Source organism: Drosophila elegans, unplaced genomic scaffold (assembly GCF_018152505.1).
Source record: "Drosophila elegans isolate 14027-0461.03 unplaced genomic scaffold, ASM1815250v1 contig_149, whole genome shotgun sequence".
Taxonomy (NCBI): Eukaryota; Metazoa; Arthropoda; class Insecta; order Diptera; family Drosophilidae; genus Drosophila; species Drosophila elegans.
In genome coordinates this window covers 4,246,733-4,258,880 of record NW_024545513.1, presented here as the reverse complement: position 1 = coordinate 4,258,880, position 12,148 = coordinate 4,246,733, and the positions used below count along the sequence as shown (strand labels likewise).

At 43.7% G+C, this 12,148-nt stretch overlaps 2 protein-coding genes across 5 annotated transcripts; one reads left to right on the top strand and one right to left on the bottom strand.

The window, feature by feature from the left end:
- Positions 1-101: 101 nt before the first annotated feature.
- On the top strand, positions 102-1,090 carry LOC108136271 (39S ribosomal protein L16, mitochondrial). Its single transcript, XM_017257340.1, has 3 exons — positions 102-229; positions 291-356; positions 416-1,090. Exons 1-3 carry the CDS (start codon positions 181-183, stop codon positions 1,030-1,032), a joined length of 732 nt encoding a protein of 243 aa, XP_017112829.1. The 5' UTR covers positions 102-180; the 3' UTR covers positions 1,033-1,090.
- Positions 1,091-1,618: 528 nt separating this feature from the next.
- Positions 1,619-12,039, bottom strand: LOC108136270 (armadillo segment polarity protein). 4 transcript variants are annotated; one of them, XM_017257337.2, is made up of 7 exons: positions 11,933-12,039; positions 10,175-10,234; positions 5,458-7,097; positions 5,184-5,384; positions 4,844-5,116; positions 3,771-3,867; positions 1,619-2,123 (listed from the first exon to the last, which is right to left on the bottom strand). In XM_017257337.2, exons 2-7 carry the CDS (start codon positions 10,203-10,205, stop codon positions 1,840-1,842), a joined length of 2,526 nt encoding a protein of 841 aa, XP_017112826.1. In that variant the 5' UTR covers positions 10,206-10,234; positions 11,933-12,039; the 3' UTR covers positions 1,619-1,839. The 4 variants fall into 4 exon arrangements, with proteins under 4 accessions (XP_017112826.1, XP_017112825.1, XP_017112827.1 ...); XM_017257336.2 differs by lacking the exon at positions 11,933-12,039 and adding an exon at positions 11,209-11,339; XM_017257338.2 differs by lacking the exon at positions 11,933-12,039 and adding an exon at positions 10,559-10,699.
- Positions 12,040-12,148: the final 109 nt, after the last annotated feature.

Here is a 12,148-nt window from a genome sequence, read left to right as displayed (position 1 = left end):
CCAAAAATACTGCAAATAAACCAGTGAAAAAGGGGGTGTGTAGAGTGGTCCGAAACTTGGATACCGTTGGTTCTGAACCTGGCTATGTAAGTATTCTGGCAACGCTGAGTATTGTTGATGCAACACATTTTTAGCAAAAAGAATTAATAAAATTTAATTAAAACTAAGTGAAAACCTGCAATGCTGGTCCTAAAATCGGTGGGAGAGCTTTTCAAGCAAACCCTTACAGGTAATTGGGGGGTTTCCACACATGACCGCACCGGGATTACAGCATTTCCCTTCCATTTCAGCGGGCAACATAGCAGTTGTCCAAACAGCCGGCCTGAAATACTTTGCTCCGCCCATCAAATACCAAAGTAAGTGGCACCTGCTTCAGCTCCGCAAGATAACTAACCACTGAACCAATGAAATATAGATGTGCAGCAACCAGAGAGACCCAAACTAAGGATCATGGAGCGTCAACCGCAGCTGCCGCCGAACATCCGGCCACCCAAGATGCAGAAACGTTTGCGCTACATGCGCGGCCCGGAGATGTTGCACAACACGCTCCTGCACAAGCAGTACGCGATTGTGGCCACCGGCGGAGGACGCCTGCGATGGGGCCACTACGAGATGATGCGCTTGACCATTGGACGCAAGATGAACGTGGCCACCATGTTCGCCACATGGCGTGTGCCCGCACCCTGGCAACCGATCACCAAGAAGGGTCAGGGGCAGCGCATGGGCGGCGGCAAGGGGGCCATCGACCACTACGTGACCCCCATCAAGGCCGGCCGCGTCATCGTCGAGATCGCCGGCCGGTGCGAGTTCGTCGAGGTGCGGCAGTTCCTGCAGCAGGTAGCCAACCAGCTGCCCTTCCAGGCGGCCGTCGTCTCCCAGGAAATGCTCGACCAGCAGCGGGCCGAAGACGAGGAGCACGAACGCCAGAACGAGAATCCCTTCACCATGAAGTACGTCATCCAGAACAACCTCAGCGGCTGCCATCGGTGGCTCTCGCCCGTAGACCACAAGTGGTTCGGCAGACACCTGTAGGTGTACAAACGCTCCTCTCAGCAAATAAAACTATCCCTGTTAATCTGTTACAAAGCTAGTCGAGCATTAAGCCTTTAATTGGTAAGGGTTCTGTACTTCCATCTCTACCCTTAATCATCCCTGTTTAAGCCCCATTTCGAAGTGGTAGTTTAAATCTATATTGATTTGCTTGTGTTTGTAATTTTGGGTGCCATTTTGGCCATTTTTATGATACAATTTACAAAAGTACACCAAAACTAAGCGTTCCATTGGATAGGGACCATTACCCACCCCAATTTGAAGTGGTAGTCTTAATCGACATTGATCGAATTTAAAATTAAAAAAAAAATTGGTAAAACAGTTTAAAATCTTCGGGCGGAGGCACATTTTTAAAAATAAATTGACAAAGTATTAATTGTTTGCTGAAAAGAGTACACAAATTGCGATTGAAACTGAAGAAGGTTTAGAATCAAGTTTTGGCAGAAAAGCATTGCTAGCCCCAGGAAAATAGTGTCATCAAATCAGTTTTAATATCAGCAAGAACTTGCCTCGTCATTTAGTTTCCATTTTTATTCCCATTTGGACAGCAAATAAAAAGAACGCCATGTAAAGAGAAATGTACGAGTTCTATTGCAAACATTTGTTTAATTTTCCATGTCGTTTATGTGGATAATATGTAATGCATCATATAATATGGTTTTCTTGCCGTTGCGTTGCGTCGTTCGCATTATAATTAATATATAATATTATTTTTTGTTGGGGTCGAATGGAATCCCGACCCTTACCCTTAGCTCGGCTCGTCGTCATTGCATCTCGATCTAGTCTCGTCTAGCAGTCGGTATCGTACCAGGCAGCCAGATTGTTGTTGTCATTGGGTGGCGTCGGCATGGCGTCCAAATCAAAGTTCAATGCACCGGCATCGATCTCGCCGACATCCATGTCCATGGAATAGGGCGATGTGGGTGCGCCGCTGGGCGGAATGGAGCCGATGTTGCCACCGCCAGCTCCGCCCACCGCTCCACCATTGCCGGCAGCACCACCAGCACCGCCGCCGCCCACCGGACTGCTGATCTCCAGACCCTGCATGGAATCTATTGGTAGAGTATCATATCCTGCGGACAAACGAGAACGGGGAAAGAATAATGGGAAGAACTATGATTAGTAAACAGGATTCGTAACGCCTGAATCCAACCAACGGTTGGTGCACCATCTTGGGGTCCTGCACAAGTGGATTCATCGTCTTTCGCTGGAATCGAGCACATATTAAACTATGGGTTTTCCATTACTCGCCAAATATAAACAACAAACGTAAACCGAACGTAATAACCAAGTATTCCTCTCTATATTGTTTTCCTTTGACAATATTATTTTTTAAATTGTTTACCCTAATTCAAACGAAACGTAGATTCCACTCATACACGGCCGTCTTTACACATTAAACTAAAGTATCAATCAACAAAAATCAATCGCTGAAAGCGGCTTAAATATTCTAAACTAAATACGGCACGACAAAGATCTGTTATTTTCGATTGGAATACGTCCTTTCAAATCTGCATGCACACACGTCTTATAAACTAGAGATATATGTACAGGATAAGATACATGAATATAGGTGGTGACTAGGTCTATGCGAATATCGCAGACTACGAGACATGCAAACTGAACCGAACTGAACTAAAGTTGCTTCGTTGATGGCATATTTGAATTGTAAATGCATTCTAATGAAACAAACGGAAGGTATGTGTATGTGTATACAAAAGGATAAATATTCAAAAGTATTAACGAAACATAAATATTGCTTCATCATTCTCGGTCCAATCGATGATTTATCCCGGCTATGTATGCAATTGAATGAAAGAGAGAACGAAACTTTTTGGCGTTGGTAGTATCCTTTCTTCAATTAGTTGAATTTCGTTGTTATTTGCAGTTGATGATTTATAGGTGTTGTTCTTTGTGTGTGTGTGTGGTGCTAAGATCTTCAAACTACGTGTTAAGTCCACAGTGTTTTTCGTTAAAGGCTATCAGGGACAGACACTCGAGAGGGAAAACTGAGAAATGGGGCCAAATATCCGCGAATACTTTTTAATAATATCACATACTTTTTCTTCAAAAACTGTTAAACATAATTGACGCCCAACGTCGCACAATATTTAAATGTATAATATTCATCCCAAAAGCTCTTAATGGGCGTCACGGCCTCCTTGGAAGCCATCAAATTACAAGACACCGATAGTACATCCGAATTGTAACAATTTCTCTAATGTTTTAAGATTTCCCTAGAAATTAATACCTTATGGAAAAATTCCAAGTGGAAAGGGGCGAGGGTATGGTTAAATAACCAAAGAAAACGCACACAAACTAAAGTCATTTACTAATATCCTTAACATGCAGTCGTTGAAATTAAGGGGTAACGTAAATCAGGGGGTTATCGAGCATGGATACAGAGTTTTAAAGAGATCTAGCGATCTAGTGGCACGGGAAAAGGGATTTGGCTCACACTGGAGTACTTGAGATGTGAACTTAACGTTTTAGCTTCGATTATTTAGTGCTTATTTGAATGATGAACAGACACGAAAACGGTTAAATGTATGCGGGGTTTGGGGGGGCGGGGCCCAAGGAGTTATCAAATTGTCTCAACCTGTAAACGTTCCCATTAGTTGAATTTTTTTTTTTGTGGGGCTATGCGGGGATTCTTCTTCTTTGGGGCGGAGGGGGGGTTCGAGGTTCAGGGTCTCTTCTTATGCATATGACATACATACCTTGCTGATGGAATGCGCGACCTCCGTGCGAACTGTGCACGCTGGGCGGACCTTGTCCGTACAGGCCCTCATATGCTTCTTCAGGTCCAAGCATATCCTGTGATCGATCAATTTCGTGTTTGTTTATCGGTTTATCGGTCGGTGTGCGTGTGTGTGTATATGTGCGTGATCGTAAGTGTTTGATGTATTTTTTACAGTTTCGTTTTAATTTATTCGTTGTTGGGATGGATCAGAAGTGAAAAGTTGTTAGGAAAGAAGAAGACACACGCAAACGTCAGTTTGCAAGTGAATGTGAGAGACAGGGTGAGAGAGAAGGGGGAAGGGGGTTGTTGTTGTGGGGGAGCGGGGCGGCAAGAGTGAGGCAGAGAGAGTCGCGTTTATTGATTGTTGTTGGTGAGATTTTGGTGCAGTGATTATCCGTCATTGATTGTTTAGGTTCATTTACCGTTGCAGTTGTGTTTATAGTGAATTTTTGTTTTGGTTTTACACACACAAAGTAAACATAAAGGAAAAAAAGAAAAGAACGAAAAGTAAATAAAGAACGTGAATTAATTACAAAATCATAATTAAACATAAACAAAGTTCGATTTGTCGCAGCGAGTATAACAATTTAAATTCATGTTTCTATGTTTCTGGTTGGGATGTTTTTTGGGGGGATAATTGGAAAGGAGTGAGGGTGGTGGGGTGTGTTTAGGAATTAAATACGATGAGAAATAATCGGAATGGGTATTCGTAATCCATGGTCTTCTACAGCTACCTACTTATCGACTAACATTTACGATCTATCGATTCGTGGGTTACAAGAAAAGCAAATAACGGAACATAAAAATCAAAATCATATTTAAATTCAAAAATAGGTTATCGAAATCGTACGCAAGCGATATATAGGTCGATACTTAATATGGATACCATTTTATAATGCTTGAGACTAGAGTAAGTGTTCTACAAATTTACAATTTTATGTACAGAGCGCGGCGTTCGCTTCTCGCGCGGGATTTCAAATGAGAATCATCAGAACAGAAAACGGGGAAAAACCGCCGAACTCGTATTTCCATAGCCTACTTGGCACGCACCTGCAGATCGGGACCCATGCCCAGGTCGGCATTGGCCCAAATGTTGTTGTCCTCGCGCAGCAACGAGTTGGTCAGCTCAATTGACAGACGCTTCTTGTAGTCCTGCGGCTTGTCCTCGCTCATCCGGAAGAGCACGGCAGCGGCGTATGTGGCCACGCCCTCATTGCGTGAGTGCAGTAGATCGGTCAGCGGCCCGGTGGCGCCCTCCTGCTCAATAATCTCGGCGCCCTCCTTATCGGCGGCCAGCTCACAAAGAACGCCAGCAGCCACACGCTAAAATGATAAACCGTTTAGTATCCGGAGTTCTCTTAAGCAAAAAAAAAAAACACTGTTATCCCACCTGAATATTTTCAATTTCGTTGAACAGCAAACGCACAAAGATCGGTATTACCGATTGCTGGCGAATGAGTGCCCGATTGTGGGACTCACGGGCCAGGATATGTAAGGCCCCCACCGTGCCCTCGACAATCTCTTCCATGCGTACTCCGTCGGCGTAGGCGGACGGCTGCTGTGAGCCCGTGGTGGCAATCGAGGAGCGTTGCTGCAAATGCACACGAACAGTGGGAATCAGTACCAAGACACTTGTTAAGCTTAACAAACCAGCAACTACTCACCCTCTCTGTGTCCTGGAAGGCGCGCATTAACAGGCGCACCAGGTGGTGGATGGCCCCGTGCTCCCGCAACGGGGCATGGTTGGCCGGACAAAGGGCCAAATTGCGTATTAGCCCGATGACGGCCTTGATCAACGGCCAGCGGGATGGTGGATGCAGTAGCTTCACAATCACCGACAGCCCGTAGTTAAGACGCACGGCATTCTGGGCCAGCTCCGAGTCTACGTGACGCGAGGTCAAGTGACGCAGGGCGCAGACGGCCGGCTCGGTGATCTCCTCGCGATCCCCAGCATTGATAATAGTACGGACGAGGGCGTCAACACCGCCCACCTGGCAAACGGTGGCCTTGTTGCGCTGATTGTTGCATGTCAAATTCGAGAGGATGCCGGCGGCACAGGTGACCACGTTGACATCGGTGGAGCCCAGAACCTGGACGAGCGACTGGAGCAGGGCTTCGAGGCCCTCCACCTTGGTGGCCGCATCCGACAGATTGCGGAGCGTCCACAAGCAGTTTTGCACGAGACGCGGCGACATGTTGCCCAAATGCATGGCCAGCGCCTGCATGCCTCCGGCGTCCACGATGGCCGGCTTGTTGCTGGAACAAACGGAGAGCACTTTGAGCACCCGCGAGGTGGTCCACAGTAGCTTCTCGTAGTCGTAGGAGCGCATAATGCGCACCAATTCGTTCGGTCCCCCAGAGGCGAGGATTATAAGCTTGCTCTCCTGATTCCCATAGGCGAGAATCTGCAGGCAATCGGTGACGATGGCCAGGAACTTTACGTTGTTCCTCTGCAGCAGCGTGACCATCTTCTGGAGGCCACCGGCCAAGCGTACGGCCATCTTGGAGCCATCCTGATGGAGCAGCAAGTTGTGCAGCGTGGTAATCGCATAGAAGAGGACGCTCTCCACGGGCGAGGAAAGCAACTTAACGAGTGCCGGAATTCCGCCGCTCTTAAAGATGGCCAGCAGACCCTGGCGATGGTGCGACAAATTGTGCAGCGTGCCCACCGCAGCCTTGGTGCTCTCCAGATCGTTGCTGTTGGAGATGGCACGCACCAGGGCGGCCACCATCTGGGGGCTGTTCATAATGGCGTGCCGCGAGGCCTCCTTCTTGGACAGCTGGTGGACCATCATGGCGGCCTGGGAAACGACCACCTGATCTTCATCGTTCAGCAGCTTGATCAACTCCGGTATGGCCCTGGTGGCCAGCTCGGCGTCGTCCTGGTAGTTGATCAGATTCACCACCGCGTGCTTCAACATCTGCGACGGTTCCGAGAGACGTTGCACCGCCGTAGGCTGCTGGGGATCGAACTGGGTGGAGGGAATCTCAATGCCTTCCTCCAAGGTTTCCGGAAACATGGCAGCACGGACACGTTGGGAGCGCGTCTGGCTCAGCTGCTGGTTCATGTCGTCCACCTGGTCCTGTGTGAAGTTTTGTGGAAATCCGGTGTCTAGGTCGAACATCAGCGGATCTCCCTCCATCTCCTCGTCCTCCTTGCCGGACAGTGATGGAACCTGGGTCACGGCACCCGAGTGGATGCCGGAATCGCCCAGATACGAGTTTTGCTGCCACATGAGAGTCTGCTCCTTGGCGGACACCATTGGCGGCAGATCCGGCGGATTGTATTGATTATTATGCGACACTGCAAGGTGGGTGAAGAATGTGTTAGCGTGGATAGGTTTATGTATATATTTTCGGTGGGAGAAGGGGTTTGTCTTTCAAGGATATCCATCAGTGCATTAGAGACGCTCTAATGGATTACAAAGCCAAGGTAAGGTAGTAATTTGTTAAGGTATACCCTTGCAAAGAGTTTCTTAATTTGAAAATGAAGTTTACAAAATTAAAAAAAAAAAAAAAACATCAGATAAAGTTATGTTTTTAAATCCTAATTCCATACTCTAATCCCATTTTTCAAATCTACGTTTTCATTTCTCAGAGTCTGGGTTTATGGCTTCCAAAATATAACAACAAAAGAGCAAGAGCATTGTCAGTTTCGGTTTTCATATATTTGCGTTCAATATATACATACATAGATTCCTTTTTGTGAATCTCTTCAAACGCAAAAATGGCGCAGGACAACGGAAAACATGGCCATTAGACTAAGAGCACCACAGCATCCTAGGATTTGGATTTGAGTTTCGTTCCAATGCCCTCCCCTTAACCCTCTCAAAGCCACAAATTTTTTTTCTTGAAGGATGGCCAAATGGGAAACGACAGCGACTGACAGCAAAGTGAGCAGCATCGCTGCATACAAACGTATAAAAAAATGCAAAAGGAAAACTTTGAAGCGTGACAAATTGCACGCTGCAGGATATTCCCACAAAGTTTAGAGCTCATGGTGCTCACACATGAGAGGGTCCTGGCAAAAGGATTCGTGGGGCGTTTTGTTTGCCACTTCCGTCTTAATTATGCCGTTTCAGGCCTCGATTTTTTGCCTTTGTTGTTTGACTTATGCGCGGACACAGTGCGGCCACGCCCCTTTTGTATGCATTTGCATTTTGCATTCGCAATTTCAAACTCCCCCTTTGTTGATCCCACTCTTCACTAGTACAGACAAACCTTAATAAATTGAACTTCCGAACAACATGGATTCAAATAAACTCGAATCGGGTTACAGTCCGTAAAGACAGATTTTAAAAATGTTATAACTTTTATTATATTACTATCTCTTTTTTTTGTTGATATGGATTAAATTTTGTCTGTAAAAAATGTAAACTATTAAAACAATTAAAAATAAATAATTATTTTGTTTTCCTTTTTTAATTATGAACTCTTGTTTGCCGACAAACAATTGGATTCTCGAGATCAGGGTTAAAACCCTACAAAAAAAATTTGTCCAATGTTATCTAGAAAATCTTTGAGGTATGGAAATATTTTAAGCCTGCATGATACACCAATAAATTATGTTATTCTAAAATTGCTTAATTTGGTTCGCTACGAGCACGTAGGATTGTAATCCCATTTTGTTTCATATCCCAAATCGATTAGGCGCTTTTTCTTTTCGCTTTATCCCTCGAGTGGGCCGTGCACTCAAACGAAGTACAGCTGAACTGGAAGAGGGGCGGGGCGGAGCCTTTAAGTGGAAGTTGCTGCTTACTAATTAAATTCTGCACAGCAGTAGTACCACAAAAAAAAGTTGAAGAAAATGTGCAGCCAAGTCGAAAATGAGATTGGAAGACAGGGAGGGAGGACAAGGTCCCGGCAGAGGGAAAGAGAAAGCGAGTGGGTGGGTAAGGAATGCCACGTGCACATATACGAGTACTCGAGTGCGCGTGTGGTAGAGTGTGTGTGTGCCAGTGGCAGTGGAAGTGGGAAGGAATCAAGTTTCAAAGGGTACCTAACAGAGGCGTAGTATTGAAGGAGTTATAGAAAAGTTATTTACATACAATATATAGAAAATCGGGTAATCGAGAAGTTGTTTGTAACTTAAGTCTAGTATCCACTTTTGTTCAAGTTATTTGACCTCGACAATTTTTTTAATAACAGAACTTAGAATGTATTATTTTTTCCATGCACTGAATAATTCATGGGTGAAAAGTGGAGAACATATTAAAAGTGATTAACAAAAAGCTATTGGATTTTCCAAATAACCCTTTTACAAAGTCCTGCGTACGCCTCTTTTACCAACCAACGCAAACTGCAAATGAAGTGGCAAAAAGGAGCACGGTAGAGAGAGGGAGGTAAGCATTTTCCTTCCTTCTCCTTTTAGCTGTGTCCTCACAAAAAATTCTAAATTGCAAAATCCAAAGGAGCAGAAACAGCTATAATTTGGTGGTAAGGGTAAGGACACAGGATACTTCGGTGGTTGCTCGTCACACAGCAAAAAAGATCATCCAAATGGTGTATGTTGAAGCATTAACAAGTATGTAAATGTGGGCAGCTCAAAGAACGAACATAAATTATTAATCTGGGGTGGTTGAATGATAGGATAGTTACCCTATATATTTCACAACACAAACAAAGGGAGCATCAAGAACAAATGACAAAAGCAAATACTTTATGTCACATTTGGCTATCTTTTCAAAAACAAGCATTGCAACTTTCAATTACCATAGGAAAGGGGTTGTTATAGTATTTTGATAAAGGAGATAATTGTTTCTGACAAATAGGGCAACTGTGTGTTACATCCCTCTTTAAATCAGTTTAGATCTCATTTTAACTAATGTAATAAAAAATTTACATCTAATTGCGATCTAAGCACTATTAATTAAATCCATTTCACATCGTCTAAAATGTTCACGGTTTGAATGGAAATATTTAAAATTAACGAGAAAGGAAGCTAACTTTGGCAAGTCGAAACGCTTATACTTTTCAATTGTAACGTCAATATATATTTGCAAAAAAAGAAAGTTCTTAAGGAAAAAAAACCGACAACTCGAAAATCGTTTTTTATCGATTTTAACCGGAAAATTAATTCACCCAACATCGTCCGATTTTAATGAAATTAAAAGAGTTTTCTTTAATTTTAGGGAATTCATATAAAATGGCGTTGACTTTGGTTTCTTGATTTTGAAAAATACAATAACTGCATTTGGACAAGATGAACAAATACGCCTCTTAGCTTGATAAGAAAGTTCCTCAAACGCTGTTTTTTGTCAAAAATTGTTTTTTCACTGTGTCTGTTGTATGGGTCCTATTTTTGCACACTTTCTCGGAAGTGGATTTCAATCCGAAAGGGGCGGAGTTTTAGATTTAGGGGGAAAGGAAAAAAGTACTTACTGGTTCGATTCTGGGCTGGCATGTAACTCATCTTGGTGATTAAGGCGCTTTACACCACACCTGCAAGAAAGAGACGGTGAATATGTACATATGAGTAATTTGGCTTAACGGTTAGCTCAGTGTACATGTGTGTCGGTGTCTAAGCAAGGAACTGAAGTAAAACGAATCTCAAAACTCCATGATTCTTTTCACAGACTTAGCAATCATCCGCTAGTCAGTTATTTTATTTGTTTTCTTTTTTTCAGCTCCCCATTTCCGCTTTGGGATGCCGCAGCATAAGAAATATGCTGCGTATATTAAACAAGCGCACACATACACACACACTCTCTCTCGCCCACAGGTAGATGTGTGTGTCTCTACCTGCCGAAGACTTTGGCCACGAACCTTGAGTTTTTTAATTACTATGTTTGGCACTTCTTCAAATTTCTTGCACTCAAAAAAATCAAACACACAAACAAAAATCGTATTCCTTTTTCACTTGCAGCTTCTGGAAAATGCGACCGACCGAACTGGTCGTTGAAACGGAACAGAATGAAAAGCAGAAAGCAGAGAACGAAGCACTTGCAACACGGCGCTCGAGAGAGAGTGCGAGGGAGAGAGTGCGAGAAAAGGGCCGCAGTGCAGCATACAAATGCAATGCTGCGCAGAGTTGCCACACTTCCCCTAGATCGTGCATACACACACACAGGAAGGATTCTGGCTCCAACTCCTACTCTGGAGTTCTAGATTGGACAGAATACCTGCTCCCACTCCCACTGCCGATAGATAATGAGCCTTTAATTCGGACAGACACGATTTCCTGTCTGCAGCTTTGTTTACATTCCAGCAAGCAGCAAAACAAGCCCAAGATTCATGGGGGAGAATACATAAAAATGCTGTTTGTGTGTATCCAGCTCCAACGCTCACACACAGGCGCACGCTCATACACCTCTTCCAGCCCCCGCACCTACTTGTTTGCCCTTGCTTTCCAGCTCTAAGTGCCACACAAATAACTCTTTTTTCCAAGCGGAATTTTTCTCAACAGCATTACTTACCGCGTCCAAGGGATTTTAATCTGCTTTAGAGCAGGATTTGTTTATTTAAAACTCACTGGCACAAATTAACGCGAATCTCTCTTCTCGAAAAAAAACTGTGTATCTCTCTTCCTTTCGAAGTTTTCCAACATTGCTCTGTTAGTTCGACGTTTTCCAACATTGCTCTGTTAGAGGTAATCGATTTTAAAAATATCGGCCCTATCAATTATCGATGTGTATCTGTCTCTAACGATTCTTTCTTGCCACTGTTAACTTCTCACTCAAGTTCTTGCACACAAAATTTTAGTCGATTGAAACACTATCATTCTGTTGAAAAACGAAGATTTAACATTGCGCAACTAGTGATGGCTGCCGCTGTTCCGATAACTCGATGTTACTGGTCGATATCTCAGTGGAAATTTCAAATATTATTATTTCTAAGAACATGCATTGAAATCTCCTACTTCCTCCACGGATAACTTAAAACTCCCTTTTGGGAAAACCAAAAGTTCAGAACATTTTTCCCTGGGGTCATTTCATTATTTACCCGAAGCTTATTAATAACGGGACGCGAACTTATTTCCAGACCAGCTTTGTAATCTTATTTATACCGTTTATCTTGTATAAACATTCACCCATACAAGCGATTCCATGTGTGTGTGTGGTTGTTTGGCAACTCAAGTTTATGAAGAACCACTGTTTTCAGGCACATACTGTGAAACTTATTTTACTTCCTACTACTCACCACGTCTAAATTAATTTTGTCTGCTCAATAGCAGGTATTTGTTTTTTTTTTTTTTTAACGAACTTAACTTTTACATTCAACAAAAATCTAGAGATGGATAAACATCGATGCCACCGATGTCATTGATAAGCATCGATGTTTTTAGCCAAAAAGCCGATTATATTTTCACAGGTGTCTAATCGACAACTTTTTCAATCATATAAAGGCGCGATTTTT